At 46.0% G+C, this 15,993-nt stretch overlaps 1 protein-coding gene across 1 annotated transcript; it reads left to right on the top strand.

The window, feature by feature from the left end:
* Nucleotides 1–646: 646 nt before the first annotated feature.
* TELO2 (telomere maintenance 2) lies at nucleotides 647–15,414 on the top strand (the record flags this gene model as incomplete). Its single annotated transcript, XM_010072709.1, has 15 exons — nucleotides 647–715; nucleotides 1,631–1,772; nucleotides 3,022–3,158; nucleotides 3,887–3,975; nucleotides 5,008–5,115; nucleotides 5,731–5,816; nucleotides 6,118–6,209; nucleotides 7,186–7,302; nucleotides 8,283–8,354; nucleotides 8,922–9,092; nucleotides 9,830–9,921; nucleotides 10,732–10,831; nucleotides 11,241–11,305; nucleotides 11,954–12,069; nucleotides 14,954–15,414. Coding segments are annotated over 15 exons (1,560 nt in total), but the record flags the coding sequence as incomplete, so codon positions are not given.
* Between the last annotated feature and the right edge of the window lie 579 nt (nucleotides 15,415–15,993).

Raw genomic sequence — 15,993 nt, 5'->3', positions numbered from 1 at the left:
GTGCGGTCAGTCTGTTGGAGCCGGGTCAGCTCCGAAGCAGCTGATCTCTCGACGGAGATCATGGGATTCACATGCTTTCTCGGTTTGATGGTGATTAGCAGAATTACTGTACTCTCCTTCTGGAACCAAATGGTTATTTGCACATAATTTCAGTGTTCTGGGGAGCCAGAGATATCTAGTTAATTTAGAATCTGAAGGAAGGGACTGAAGAAGCCAGACCCACCCTCAGTGATAAGAATTAAATGGAAGAGATGAGACAAGGATGGGGCTTTTTTTTTTTCTACCTGTGCAGCAAGGTTTGTCACAAGGTGTTAGGAAGCGTTCTGTGGCTTGTGATTTTTTTGAGGGATGTTTTCTAGCCTTTGTGTTCCATGTTTGCCTGGGACTGTGCTGATCTGCTTTTGATGGTAAAAATACTGTACTGTATTCCTGTCCTGTTTTTCCATTTATTCCCCCAGCAACAGCATGTGTGTGTTGGGGTTTTTTTGTTTTGTTTGTTTTTTTTTAAATTTGCTTACTTTTCTGTTTCTGAACATTGTCAACCAGTCCCTTAGAATGAAAAGTTCAACATAGAAAAAATACACTTGTCATTGCTGGATGACAACTTTATGCCCAGTTAAAGCAGGACTCGTGGTTTTCATTGCAGACTGCAGTGCTACAGAACCTCCTTGGCTACCTGTCCCTGGATAGCCTTCGGCGTGCCTTATTGATCAAAGTAAGATTAAATAATGGTGGTGGTGAGATATCTGATGGAAAAAAATCCGCTGAGTGTGCATGTATGTGTGTCTGTGGGCTGCACAATTTTGGTAATTCTCTAAGACACTTTTGTTACTGTTCATGAGAGCGAGGGAAGCCTGACCGCATTGCAAGTAAATTGTGATGTACAAATCAAAGACTTTCTGCACGGCCGACGTTAGTTTTTCATACTTAATTGATAAATTGTCTTCCAAGTAGCAGAGCTAATGAGGCTGGGATTCCGACAGATGTCCTGTGTCCTGCATCCTCCTCAGCTTCCTCTGCCATCACCTCTTTGTGTGGGCAGATGGCAGAAAAAAGCCATGAAGTTGCTTGAGAGCTGCCTGTGTGCCCAATGGATGGTGCTTCAGAATCTCTCTCATCTGCCTCTTCCTTAGTGAGGATGGAACTTCTAGCAAATTTGATTTTCTGGAATCTCTACCGTTTTATCAGGTTTTTTTTCCACTAGTTACAAATTCTAAAATTATCCATAAGTACTGGCAGCTATGTAAGATTAGACTAAAAACACATAAAACCATATAATGTCGTATTGGTTTTGACAATGTTATGCATCACTTTGCATATAATATTTATATATGAGAAATAAACATATTTATCACTTCTAAATTTAAGAAAACATTGTATTTAACAATATATTAAATGCAGGTGGTGTGGAGTTCTCAGCTGGTCAGGGACAGGATGTTTTGGGCTCTGAAATGCAAAGCTAACTCCGTTTGTAGGGAGTGTGAAGTTCACTGGGAAGCCTGAAGACCAGAGGGCCATCAGAATATATCATGTGCTCTATGAAAGCACATTTCCAAAACGTGCTTCAAAAAGAAGACTACTTGTGCGTAGAAAAGATCCATTTCAAGCCAACTGGGGTTGTCTGATGCAGGTGCTGCAAGAACTCTTGGAGACCTGGGGCAGCAGCAGTGCTGTGAAACACTCTCCACTGGAGCAGCAGCAGTATATCAGCAAGGCCATCCTTATCTGCCTCTCCCACCTGAAGGAACCTGAAATCCAGAGCTGCAGACAAGGTGAGGTGGTGAGAGAAGCAGAGGATAGATTTGTTTAACAGAAGTTCTGACTGTGAGTAGAAAAACATCTTGTTTTGATCCATGGATAAACAAAACCGTCCCATCTTCATCTTGGCCAACAGCTGCTGGAATCCTCCTTTTCTTTAGCACTGATGTGATATAATTCCAAGTGCGTAGATTTAAATGATAAAATTGCAGAAGCATATCTCTGAACGAAGGTTCTTACCTGAACAGTGGTTTAGGAACTGTTAAGTTTTGTCGCAGGAGACTCAGGATTGACTCAGGGACTGGTTAGAGGCATGGTGTGATTTGCAGTTGATAGGCTTACTGTTAGAGTGTGTGTGAGGCTTCCAAGGGGAGAGGGGAAAGTACAGCAAGGATGAAAAGCTGTTTGGTTGGACTCTGACTATCCACGCGCATTCCTCCATGCCATTTTGTTCCCTGCAGCGTGAGCAGGGATAGTGAGTTCCCAGCAAGAGCCTCCTATTCTGGATTCATACAGTGCACAGCATGTTGGAGTTCTGGGCCAAAATTTCCCTTTCTGTCCAATGGTCTTGAGTTACTTCTGTGTGTGTGTGGTTTTGTAGGGGGGAAAACGTTGACTTACAAAACCTGTTTTGTCTGTTTCATTCTAGAATTAATTCTTCTTTAGGTGAATAAGTGACCTGTTATTTACTAAATGTTACTGTAGTTTTATCATCTGGTTTTTTATCTGAGGGCTATTGAAAAGATAAGCTTTTCTGACTTGAGGGAGGTCAGTCTAACAGCAGTAAGCCTGTCTGGTAAAGCTGGCAACCATCATTCTCCGTGTGCTGAGAAATTCTGGTGTTATCTGCCTCTTTCAACTTATCTAGATGGTTGGTGAGGGAAATTTCTCCCTCCGTGATTGTTGTACTGGTCAGAATTCCTCCATGACGTTTCACTTAAGTGGCTTTGAAGCACTTTAGAAACAAGCTAAAGATTGACTTGACTTACCATCCTTTTTTGTTCTAGTGAAAACGGAAATATTCCCAATTCAGAATATAATGTTTTGTTAACTTTGTACCCCATGAAAAAGCGTGGGTTTATTGTACTGGTGCTGAAGGGCAGTGCTGCCATTGCAGAAGGAGAAGTCCCAGTTGGATGGGTCCTTCCTACCTTTCTACCCATTGTGGGGTGGTGAGTGGCTAAAGGTGCCCTCTCAGGGAACCAGCATAATGATGGATGTTTGTTTCTGTCATTGCTTCATGCACTGTTTGGTTTTTTTCAGAGCTGCTCACGAGCATGATGGAGGGTGTGAAATGCCACTTGGACAGCAGTCTGCCACAGATACGGCGTCTGGGAATGATTGTGGCGGAGAGCATTAGTTCCAAAATAAACACTGATGGGCCTGTCCTGAAGTTTCAGGTGAAGGTTATAATGAAATTTGTGTCTGGTGTGCAGGGCTTAGAGGAAATACAAGCTTATTATTTGGAAATAAGAGGCAGCAGCAGCACTTTCAAAAAGATAGGATATCTGTTGACAAAAAAAAGATGTATAGAAAATAGTGAAGTGCCTGAGAAGACCGTAAGAGTGTAATGGGATGGCAAAGTTCAGAGCAAACTGATGAGAATAAAGGATTGCTAGAGGATTATCGTATTGCATGAAGGAATCAGAATCTGACTCATGGGAGTTGAGAGGCAGCTTCAAACATAAACTAGTGGTGAACATTCAGTCCTTGACACAGTGGGAAGACATGCTCTGAGTTGAGATTTCCAAGATTGATATGAGGATATATGCTGTGGTATTCACGGTAGAGTTTATAAGAATGACATGATTGAATTACATTAGTTCTTTAAAAACCTGCATCATCCCTCATGTCACATTGCTATTTATCAAATGTTTTAAAGATTGTAAATAACATTCGGGCAAGGCTGTTAAATATAGGGGCGAAGATTACATACAGCACAGATTGGTATACAGCGTAAATACATTACTGCTGGCAGCACAGGGATTGAAATAAATGGGATTCGTGTGAGTTCATCTCCTGATGATTCAGTCTTCATTTGCACACACTAGAAGGGTCAAATGTTTAATGCTGAGCATATTTGCAATCAAATAAAGTGCAGTAACAAGTGATTATTCTGAACATCTAGTACGAAGAAGATGATGAAGCAAGAGAATTTAAGTCCCTTCTGGTGCAGACTCCGCTGTTCTCTGTTGTCCCCAGCCATCCAGATGATGGGTAAGATATTGCTACTATTCATCTCCATGACTTTTTTTTTTTTTTGCTCTTTTCCAAACCTTTTTTGAGTTATGCACTAGAACTGCATACACTATCAAGTTGTCTTACGTATTCTTAAGCATTATAATGCACCTTTTTCTTACAATGGAGTGTAGTTATGATAAATTCATAATTCGAATGGTAGTATGTATTAAAATTGCTTGTTTGATATCTGCATGGGGTGAAACCATGCTGCAGCTTCTAGGGGCCTTATGTGCCCCCAGGAAGCATCAAATGGGCCTTTTTGTTTGCATCTGGGAGATCTGGCATTTGGGCCACGTGCTCCCAGCCCACTCATCCGTGACAAAACTCTGCCATATCTGTCAGTCTAAAGACTGGTCCTTCGGTGCTCTTAACTTCTGTGGCATCTGCTGAGGGTCTCTGAAGCACTCAGTTTTATCAGCAGATGAAGGAAGCAGTTCATGTTGTTAGCAAGTGAAGCTGTCCAGCACTCCAATGAAACACAGAAGATTTACTGCTCCTGCTTTAGGGGCATAATCAGCACAGACAGCATTTGAGAAGCAGAGATGAAAGGACGTGCCAGAGTCCACAGAAATAGGTACAGAGACAGAAAAAAATTTCTCCATTATGGTATTCGTTCCACTAGCAATGCTTAAAGATGTTTCTTCCCCATTTGTTCAGTTTCACAGCCTCAAAAACATGGTGCAGGCCAGTGTGATCCAGTTATCGCAGATGAGTCTTTCCTTTGCAGTCCTAGATACAAGCTAGCGCAGGGGGAACACAGCAAATTAGCTGGCTTCATTTCTGTGATCCATTGCTCTTCTGTGAAAAGACTCTGCTTCTCTTTTCCCCGCCCCCCATACTCCTTCCCAGGCCTTTGTTTCTTGTGTAGGCCAAGCTAGCGGGGAGACTGCAGCAGAAATAACTGCCTGCCATTCTGTGCAGGCAGCAAGGGGTGATGGTGTGGGTGGTTTCTTGCTTGTGAGTAAGGACTGTTCCTTTATGGGTTTTAATACTTCTTGTTTTTTTTAGGAATGAGAAAGCAGATGCTGCGCTGCCATTGGTGTTGGAAAGTAACAAGAAATCACATACAGCAGCCCCTGTGATGCCAGATGAGGAGTCAGATGCTGAACTTGACAGGTATGGTGCAAGAAACTGGTAGGAAATATAACTGGCAGGTTCTTAAGAGCAGATGTGGGAAGGAGGGAGCTATTGGTAGCTGCATTCCTTAGCAAATCTTGTGCTTTCTGACCTTGTTCAGCCAAGCAGTATGCAGCAGGATCGAACTTTGTGTAGGAAGTGCACACAAGTATGTTAGTCAATAATTTGAGCAAAGCCCACGTCGTGTACAACCGCTGTATTTATTCCATTCGACTTAGATATATGTTTCCTGGAATTATGGATATATCTACCCATTTTAGCAGTGGACCTGCCTTAATCTGTTACTTTACCAATATATAAAGAAATCTCAAGAATCCGCTTTTAGTCTCTGGGTCACCTGATGCCTTGCACTTGACAAGAAGATCCAGTTGCAGATCTGGTCACAGAACTGCTCCTTCACTGAGCTTCAGAGTAATTCACAGAACTTCCTAAGGAACCCTTTCAGGCTAGGCTTCAGCAGTGCTGCTGGGTGGTGCAAGAGTGGCGGTTTTACGACAACGTATGTGCTGGTTCTTTCCCTTTTGTGTGGATAGCTGGGGAGAGGAAGAACATTTCTACCCCATAGACCAACTCCTGCCTTTATTTCTTTTACAGTGATGATGACCTCATCCCTTACGACATGTCAGAAGATAAAGAACTAAAGCCCAAGGCTCCTGTGTATATCCGAGACTGTATTGAAGGTAGGAGATGTTGGGCTGAGTCTTTATCTGTTTCTTACTGGTTCTGGGAGAGTGATCTCTGTGTAAGTTTATTTTTTTTCTGAGCTAATTTGAAGAAGCTGTAGGGTTTCAGTAGTTTGGGCTCAAGTGTTGAACTGTACTTTCTGAGTAATTTCCATTTAGTCCCTAACGCCAGTCAGGCGCTGGGTCAGTGATACCTGCCTCTAACAAGACAAACTACTGGCAGGAGAAAGTTGGGGGTGTATACCCAAGCACAACCATTCTGTTAATAGCTTTTGTTTTGTCTTTTGGTTACCTTCAGTCCTGACAGGATCTGAAGATGTGGACAAATGGGAAGCTACAGTCAAGGCTCTTGAGAGCTTGGTTCGAAAGAATCCAGCAGCAACAAGAGAGGTGAAGTAGTATGAGCTAAGCTACCAGTGGGCTGTAATACAGGATTATCCCTTGGTCCTCACGAGGAGACTAAACATGTCAACAGGGCAGCAAGCCAGGCTTCTGTGTACCTGGATTTAAAGCTTTCAGCTTGGGAAGGGAAACAGAGTGAAATAGCTACAGAGTTCAGAGGAACAAAGCAGCATGCAAAGGTGCTGGCAACAGTATTCGAGTATTAGCAACTCCAGTGCTGAAAATGAAATTCATTGTAAGCAGAGCTTGCCAGTAAGGTGAGGAAGCCCCATGCTTTGTGCTGGGCAGAAAAAAATGTTAGAAATGCAGGTTACAGAGCAGCCATGAATTCCCTAGACTAATAGATTTTAATTTTGGATTTAACTGATTTTGAATTGAAATTGAATTTGTTATTCCCCAACAAAAAGGGGGATAAAATCAAATGGACTTTCCCTTTTTGCCTGTACAAGCATAATGTCTTCCAGAGGGAGTAGTTGGATTGAACTGGTCAAGATTAAAAGCTTAGGTGAGAGGAACTTGAGACAAGGTCACCAGTGTGATGAGCGCTTAGCACCACTTGTTAGGGAACACTTGAAGGTGGCAGAGATACAGGGCTCTGGTAAGCCACGTGCAATCCGCTGCTGCTCATCAGATGTCACTGAGCTGATGGGCTGTGTGCTGCTGTACCCTTCCACCCAGTAGTTATGGTGACACGTCCTCCTGTCTCATGATGCCACCACTTGTCCAAAGCAGTGGACAGAGAAATCAGCACAGGGGTTTGTGCAGTGTTTTGAGAAATCTGTCTGGATGGCCCTTAGCTCAGTGTGTTCTCTGTCCGTCCTACGTAACGGACATGTTGCCTGTATTCCATACCCTCATTGTCTTTGCTTAAACATAAGAAATGGAAAATGGATGTTGCTGTGTAAATCCCGTGAGAAGTAAAATACTTGCAGGTATTTGATTCCTTTTTTCATATTTTAAGCAGGTTAGCGTGGAGCTGGCAAAAATACTGTTGCATCTGGAGGAAAAGACCTGCATTGAAGGCTTTGTGCAGCTCCGTCAGAGAGCTCAAGTAGCTGTTTTAACCACAGATCCAATACCTGTGAGTCCTTCTTTCCTTTTTCCAGTTGAGGCACAGGCAAAACTAAGCAGCCGAAGTCTCTTTGCTAGCTTGCTAGAGGCAGCTCTTAGGGTGTGGTAGAATGGCTAGTTTGTGTCTGACAGCATTTCTGCAGAGATGGACTATGTACTGAAGAACCTGCAATGGATGACTGAAACAACAGGGAAGAGAAAACTGTCAGAGCTGTAATGGACTGGAGGAGCTGTTTAGAGACTTCTAGTATGAGCATGCCTGACAAGATAAGCACTTGTTGCACTGAAGGGAGATTGCTTCACAGAGAGGGAAGCCGAGGCAGAAAGGGCTTCTCTAGAAGAAGACTCGACTGGTGATTGTAATTATAGAATCATAGCATGGTTTGGGTTGGAAGGGATGTTTTTAAGATCGTGTGCTTCCAACCCTCTCTGCTGTGGGCAGGGACATCTTTCACTAGATGAAGTTGCTCAAAGCTAACCTGACGTTGAAGCTTCCTGTGATGGGGCATCCACAGCTCCTCTGGGCAACCTGTGCCAGTGTCTCACTGCCCTCACAGTAAAGAATTTCTTCCTTCATCCAATCTAGATCTATCCTCTGTCAGTTTAAAACTTTTACCCCTCTTCCTGCCAGTACAGGCCCTGGTAAAAAGTCTCTCTCCGTCTTCATCAGCCCCCTTTAAGTATTTAAAGGCCACAATAAGGTCTCCTTTGAAGCGGCAGAGCTGCTGTGACAGTTGTTTGGTACCTCTGCACAGGAGGGAGAGAAGAATGGCAAAGTCCTGTTTGTCATGTACGTAATTTGGGAGTCCAGAAGTGGGAGGGTCTGAATCTCCCATAATTGCACACAGCATGTCTCTCCCCTTCTATTGGAGACTTGTTGTTAACTAACAGGCAGCAGGACTTCTCCTCAAATTGAGTGCCTTCAGAACTAGTGGGAAGGCTGTTTCCAGCCTGGATTTGTGTTCATTGCGCCTTGATTTTTCTCTACAGGTAGCAAAATACTTGACCTCCCAATTCTACTCTCTGAACTACAGTCTCTGTCAGCGCATGGACATTCTCAATGTAAGTGCTCTTCTCTTCACTTCCCACTTTTCTTGTGTCTTTGTTGCACCAGTGCTGTTTCCCTGAGGTGCCTTTTATTCCTTGTAGGAGGAGGCAGAGGCACGGGAATCTCTTACATAAGTATTTGTGCCTGGCATTCCCCCCTTGTTCATAGCCCTGCTACGCTCCAGTTTTACAGTGTTCCTTCCCCACAGAATGCAAAACATACGATGGCCATCTGCTTAGGAGGAGCCAGTCTACTGGCAGGCTCATCACTCTGTGATATCTTAACGTCCTGAAAGACAGCGATCTGCCTGTGACTCCTTCTACAGCATTTCACTTACTGTCTCTCAAGAAGGTGTCGCAGTTCTGTTTCAGGGCATCGCAGTTCTGTTTCAGGGCGAGGTGACCAAGTGCTTGGTCAGTATCTCGGAGCCAGGTGGTTGTTTGGGGGTCAGTTACCTTGCTGTTCTTCGTTCTAAACCCGTTGTGCCTTTCTGTCCCTGTCAGTTCGGGTGCAGGGAACTCTGTTGTTCCCTAGTACAGGGATTACCCCTTCTTAACAGAACCTCCTTCTTTTTCATCTAGGTCTTGGTTTTGGCAGCTCAGGAACTGTCCTGTCCTAAATCCCATGGGAAGACCAAGCATACTGGTGCCCAAAAACCTTGTATCCAGCTCCTTCCTGGAAATGACAGCTCTAAGGACTGGAGAAAAATTGTTGATGAGAGGATCAAAAGCAAGACTCGGAGATTTGCTATGGTGAGGCCAGGGCAGAAAAAAACTCATGTCAAATCCAGCAAAAAAAGGGACACTAGGAGTTGCTGTAGTTCTGTCCAGAAAGAGCAAAACACCTGTGAAATTGGGCCCAATCCAAAGGAAAGACTGTGTAACTTTAAATATAAATTTATCTTAGTATCTGGCTGAATCTTTCAGTGCAGAGTACCAAATTCTGTAGTCCTCTCCTGGCAGGGAGAAGAGAATAAACCTTGAACCCCTTGCCTTGCATTGAGGGATAGCTGTCGCTGATGTGTGCTTGTTGTGAGCTTGTCTGGCCGCTGCAGGGAGCTGTGACTGCACCTCACAGATCCCAGAGCCTCCTCCGTCAGATTAGCTGCCTCTGGACTGGACTATCTCAGCCTTCCTGTTTTTCAGAGAGATAAATCCATGGCAGTTTCCTAGTTCCTGGAACTCCCCTGTGGTTCACCCTGGAGAACTTGCTTTCCAAAACTCCTTTATCCCTTGCATGTTCTTCTTTCTTATATCTGCCCCAGCAGTACGGAGCTGTAGTGTGCTGGAATATTTAGATGTGTGGGAGGATCTGAAGTGGGAAGTGAGCCATCCCATCCAGTCTGGAAACTAGTCGTGACAGCTGTACAAACCAAGCTGTGGCTGACGGTGGGGCGGCTGCAGGGAACCCATAGTCTTGACAGTGTCCAGGGAAGTGGAAGAGTCAGACGCTGTGTTCTGTGTCTAGATGTCATTTTTCTCTTGGACAGGGTCAGTCTCAAGTGGAACTGGCTTCGGGCCCAAATGAGTTCAATTCTGTTGCTGGGCACTTCTTTTTTCCTCTGATTCAGCACTTTGACAGGTGAGTGTGAGCATGTTGGGAAGTGGGCACAGCAGCTGCCAGTGACCCTTTCTGCGGGTTCTGCTGGCCTCAGGGCAGCAGGCTAAAGCCCAGAGGCTGTGTGGGAGTCCAGTGACACCACACTGATGCCTGGCTCACGCATAAAGCTTAGACAGGAGGCGTTTGTAGTCTCTTGGGCTTATCCTATGAGGTCTTGTTGGGCAGGAGCGTGTAAAGACTCTGCAGAAGTGAAGATACATTATGAAGAATATCGTGTCAGCAGGTACCCAGGCTAATGATTTTGGCAGTACCAAACCAGTTGTCTTGGCTGACCCTCCTCTTTGGGAGGTTCACACCAAACCGCAGAGCTCAGACTGCAGTCTTCAACCAAAGGTCGCTGTCTCAGGTCTAGGCCTGTCACCTGGCCTGGTCCTTGTCACCATGGTAGTGGACACAGGACAGGGTTTGTTGTTGGTCACTTTAATCTTTGCTTTCCTAAGGAAGGCTGAGTAATTGATTCCGTGAGAGTCAAGATTCTCGTATACCAGTTCCTATTCCAGCATGGCAGTGGTGCTGGCATTTCCATGCCGCTCTCTCTGTCGGTGCAATGAGTGACACCTGCTGCAAGAGTTGAGGATGTTACCGGTGTGGGAGCAAAGATGAGGGCAAGCAGCTGTGGCCTGTGTTAAACTGGGAATGACTGTAACAGCTGTTGCTTTAGGGATTCAGGCTTGTAGGGGACAGTTTGCCTTGTATAACCAGCCCGGCTGTTCCGAAGGTGCACTGGTCAGCCTGCTCACTGCTACAGGGCTGTGTATCTTGCACTTGCAGGCCTTTGACGACATTTGATCTCTTGGGGGAAGATCACTTTGTCCTTGGAAGACTGGTCCACACTTTAGCAATCCTGATGTACTTGGCTGTCAACACCGTGGTAAGAAAGGCTGTGTGAGCTCGCAGATAGTGGGAGAGACTTCCAGCCTGGGAACTCGGAGGTGCCCTCTGAAATAGCAGTGTGCTCAGGGGCTGCCACACCTCGACTGGCAGCCAGTTTGAGTTGCATGTGGTGAGAGGTTGTAAAAATGGCTGAGACAAAATGGTCAGAAAGGAGACAGGAGATAGTGCAGGGGTGTCTCAATCTTCTGCTTCTTCTGGTAGAAAAACTATGACCCTCTGGGGGAGGTTGGGCACATCATTTCACTTTACTGCCTAAGTTTCCTTATCTGTAAAATAAAGTTAATTGTAGCCCCAATGTTCACAACAGCATATCTCAAGGTCCAGTTCTGTATGTGGTGTGAATGGGAAGGTATTGAGTGTTCCTGTGTCATAATCCTGTTTTGCAGGCAGCTGCTGCAATGGGAAAGGCACTGCTGGAGTTTGTTTGGGCTCTGCGTTTCCACACTGACTCGTAAGTTGTAGTTGCATGCTTTAATTTTGAAAGATCAGCTGCCAACCAGTCTCCAGCCATGGTTTGTCTTTGTCCAAGACTTGCACCTGACTGGGAATGTCGATGAGTTAATGCACGAACTCTGTGCTCTCCTCCAGCCTTGTGTTCTTATAACTGAGTATGGAAAGAAAATGTAATGAAGGCATTGCTGTAATGTCAGACCAACATATGAACTCAGCTAGTGTCTTCTAGTGTGGAGGTACAGTCGTCACCTATAGAAAGCATGACAAACTTCTTGATCAGCTATCCACGTGATAGTTAAACTATGTTTACTCAGGGAGCTCAGAAAACTTCAGATTCAATTCCAGCATTCAACCCTTGAAAGAAATTAGGGTGTTTAGCCAAAATGCTGTAAACATCCAATTTCTGATTTGATCTCGGACTTGTCCAGAACTCTGAATTATGCTAGACTCCCTGCACCACAGCATGGCAGGGGCTCTGGATGTCAGCACTGCCAGCTGGTGCATGATTACACTCCTGATCAGTAGGAATATGGCAAAAGCCATCATAATCACAAACATTTGAAATGAGAGAACCCCTGAGGTGAGGAAATCAAGGTAGAGCGTGATGCTGCAGGCTCTAACCAGTTCAATCTTGGATCTCCAACAGGTATGTGCGCCAGGGTCTTCTGTCCTGTGTCTCCTCCACGCTCCTCAGCGTCCCCGCGGAGCATCTTCTGGAAGACATGACGGAGGAGCTTTTGGAGACTCAGTCCTGGCTGGGAGGTAAGATGTGGTGGTGCACACCCGTGTTTTTCTGGTTCGTGGCACAGTCTTTGTGCAGCGAACACATCATCATCTTTGTGATGGCAGCAGTAATGCCCTATGTTGTGCACCAGAGATTTGCAGGATAAACGTATTGCTTGCTTGCTTGTAAGTTTAGGGCAGATACCAGACCACACCATGCTGTACAGATGTATTACCGAGGTATCTAAAACGTAAGCAGAGAGCTGCGTGTGGCATTTCAAAGTGTGACTGTCCTCACCTTACAGGAAAACCAAAAAACCCACAAAATGTCGTGTGTGCCTCCTTTCTCTGTCTAAGCATCCAACCACCCATCTCACGAAGTTGCAGAAAGTATTGTCACAGTGCATCCTGGCAGTGGCCCTGACCAGCAGTACCATGCCAGGCTTGTGTGGCCCATTTACGCCGTGTGCGCCGAAGATGGGCTTCATTAGTGCTAAAACTAGGAGGAAGAAGAGCACGGCCCCATCTCCTAACTTCCTGCTACTAATGGAAAGAACAACCTATGGAAGACATCAAATGACTTTGCATGCTGCACCCAACGCACCTCACACCAACGCCAGCGATATTTGTGGGTTCTGGTAGGCTGGAACCGCACGAGTTGGTGGTTGGGTAGCGCAGCGTGCTGTTCAGTACAGGAGGAAATACTGCTCTGTGCTTTGTCACTCTGAAGCCTCCACTGTATTCTGAGGGGACTTCGTGTGACTCCCTGGGTTGGTTTCCTTCACCATTCTCTCTCTTGGTGAGCTGGCTTCCCACAGGGAGTAGGCAGGAAGCGACACTGACACGGCCAGCCTCTGCTCCTTGCAGGTTGTGGAGCTCTGTGCCCTTCAAAAGGAAGAGAGGTGCCTTGTGGGGCCAAACCCTTTACTTTTCCCATGACATGGTGTGCTCTGAGGAATCTGCTTGTCTCTGCAGTTAACACTGCTACTGCCAAGTAAAACCTTTCCAGGAATGTTAGAAATGCATTTGCAGCATGAGGGTCTGCATAATCTGTTTGTAATGAGTTATTTGTGGAAGAGGAAAACAACAGAGCTAGGAGCATCTTTTTATGCCTGTAGGGAGTGCAGTAGCTATCTCTTTCCCTGTAGTGCTTTGACATGAAAATTGCACAGTGGATCCTGGTGGGAACGAGAGCAGAGTAAGATCACAGTTGTGTGTGTAGTAGAGAAGGCAAAATTGTTCTAGGAACCATTTAGAAACCTTAAAGAATACAACTCAGCTCCACATCTGATTGGATACAATTTAAGTGCAATTTAAATCTTGCACATCCTTCTAGAGCTGCTGCTTGGGCTGCGCCTTTGCCCTTTGTGCTGAGGTTGGTGGTACAACAGCTCTCCCGGGGAGGCGCTGGGCTCCTCCTGCTGCTCTGACAGGTGAAGTCAGTCACTAGAGACCTGCTTCTGTGACTGAATCGTTTTTGAGCTAGCGGACTTGCTGCATGACTTCCAGAGAAGATTGGCAAGAGGTATCATGTATTAGATCCGCTGCTGTAGCTGGGAAAAATGACAAGGTGTCTGCTGCCGTGTCTAAGAGCCAGGAGAAGTCACCACTTTGGGTTTCAGCTTAAAGCATCTGCATGTCGCCTTCTGGGGCACAATGAGGAACAGTAGGTACAAAATGTTATCCATGAAGCCTTTAGTAGAAATTTACAAATCTGCTCCAGTTTGCTGGTAGATCACAGCCTATGCAGATCGCTGGCGTTCATCGTGTGAATACAGCTGGCTGTTGCCTGTAGCAAGAACTGTTCCCCATTAGAAAGCGTTAGCCGTGGGGTATAAAATGTACTTCATTTGCTGTCACGGTCCTGTCCACTCAGTGGATGCTTTGGGACATTCCAGCTGGGGAGAGAGGCTGGGATCCACCTCATGCTTGTCTGTTGTTGCCCCTAATGCCATGCTGGACCTAGTACTGAGTAGCCTCGTCGTTCCCAGGGGAGGGAGGGAATACCTCACCATTTCTAGGAAACAGGTCCTTTGATTCCTCAGCAGATGCCTTTCAGGGAATTCCCCACCCCTTGTAAGTGCTGTTGAGCCGTGTCACAGATCAGTTTGGTTTGTGAGGACCCGAACCATCCTCTGGTGCCCTGTGCCAGCAGTTCAAGGTCTGTGCGCATGGCGATCAGAAACGGTACCAGCATCGGTCTCCTCGCTTTGGAGCATGTACTGACCTGTCTTGCAGCCTCCCCCTTTTGCCTTCTGTAGAGGGAGTATGGAAACACCATTGTGCAGCTCTCCCCGAGGTTATAAATAGCGCTACTCCATCTGAATGAGTCATGTGTTTGGGCTGACAGCACTGGACTCCGAGCACACGGCTTGTGCGTACAGGATATCCTCACATGGGTTCACTGCTCTTCCAGGCTCCCCTGCTCAGACATCCTGCATGCATCCTGGTTTTTACTTTGCAGGCCCATTAAGGGCCCCTGAAATAACAGCTGCTGGAAGCAGCTTCATGCCCTCCCTTACACGCTGCATGAAGTGTGAAACTACTCATTTCTTTCTGCTTTCTTTCTACTTACGGAAGATTAGCCTCCAGAGAACGCGTTGAAACTCAGGGCCTGCCTCTTTCTTTTCCCCCCTTGAAGGGCAGAGTGACCACAGATCTTGGGAGTGAGCACTGAGCATATGTTTAGATTGAGGAATTGTCAGAATGGAGACTTCAGGCTTTTGAGTAAGTGGATTTCTGATAGCAACCTGCATGTGTCCTGCTAGATCAGCTGCAGGAAGAGTATGTATAGCTCAAGGGCACAAGGATAAATTCCAGCCTGGAGGTTATCCCACAGAATGCGAGCTCGGATGGTTTCTGTAGTGTTTCTGAAGAGCAGTTTTTCCCATTTTCCACCTAACAGTGGCTGCTTCTTTTACAGATGTGGTGGAGAAAGATCCGGACGGGGACTGCAGGAGGCTGGCCTTGCAGAACTTGTTGCTAATGGAGAACCTGAAACAGAAACTCAAATCTGTCCCTTCCTAGCTGAAGGGTAAAAGAAATGACCTTGACCTCATACCCTTGCCAGCTGGATGTGTGTAGGCACCGCTGGGGCCTCTTCAGCAGTCACCTGGCGGGAGAAGAGGAAAAAGGGGGGGAGGGTGCAGAGCTGGAAGCCAGCAAACCTGACTTGACATCTGGACTTTGTAGTGGAGGCCAATTTAGTGAGCTAGTGCTATCCGGTACGGCGTGTACAGATGCAGGAAGGTAGGCTAGCGCTGCCATCCTCCCTGCGCCTCCCAGCCCCCACCCCCAGCTATTTATAACCTTGGCAGGTTCAAGTGCTCTGCTAAAAATACAGGGAAGATCTCATAGCAGACTTCTTGTCAGAAAAACAGGAGGCCTTGAAAGGGCCACTTACCTCCCACGGCTCAGTCCATGACATGCCCATAACAAAGGCTCCCACTTCTAGCAGTCAGCGTTTGGGGGAATAGTTCCCGGTCTGCTGTTGGAAGGGGTGGCACGGTGCAGGGAGTGACTCTGCTGATGAGATGCAAGAACTGAGTAGCTACACTGAAGTTCTGAAAATGTGCCAAACCTGAAAGGCTTGAGCTAGAGCTTGTGCTGTGGTTAGCAAGGACCAAAGCGGGAATTCTTTTTGTGTAATCTTAGTACAGAAATAAGTTTCTATTAAAGGATAACTAACGTCCAAATTTTGACCCCAAAATCTCCCCCCCACCCTTCTTCCCTGAAAGCATACTATTTAAAAACTTCATATTCACCCCAAGTTTCGAAGCAGCTCATAAAACAGGAAAAAGAAAAATCCCTGCAAGCAGAAGGGCGGGTTGGTATGACATGAGTGACTTTATAAACACACCTTTGTGCGGCAGGGTAACAGGCTTAAGGTGAGCAAAACCTTGGTTGCTTACATTGGGCTTCACTTCTCATGGTCCTGCTGTGCCAGGGAAAAATTTTGCATCC

The sequence above is a fragment of the Pterocles gutturalis genome, unplaced genomic scaffold (genome assembly GCF_000699245.1).
Source record: "Pterocles gutturalis isolate BGI_N339 unplaced genomic scaffold, ASM69924v1 scaffold26817, whole genome shotgun sequence".
In the NCBI taxonomy this organism is placed as follows: domain Eukaryota; kingdom Metazoa; phylum Chordata; class Aves; order Pterocliformes; family Pteroclidae; genus Pterocles; species Pterocles gutturalis.
The sequence above is the reverse complement of the archived record's forward strand: the minus strand, read 5'-3'. Positions and strand labels throughout refer to the sequence as shown.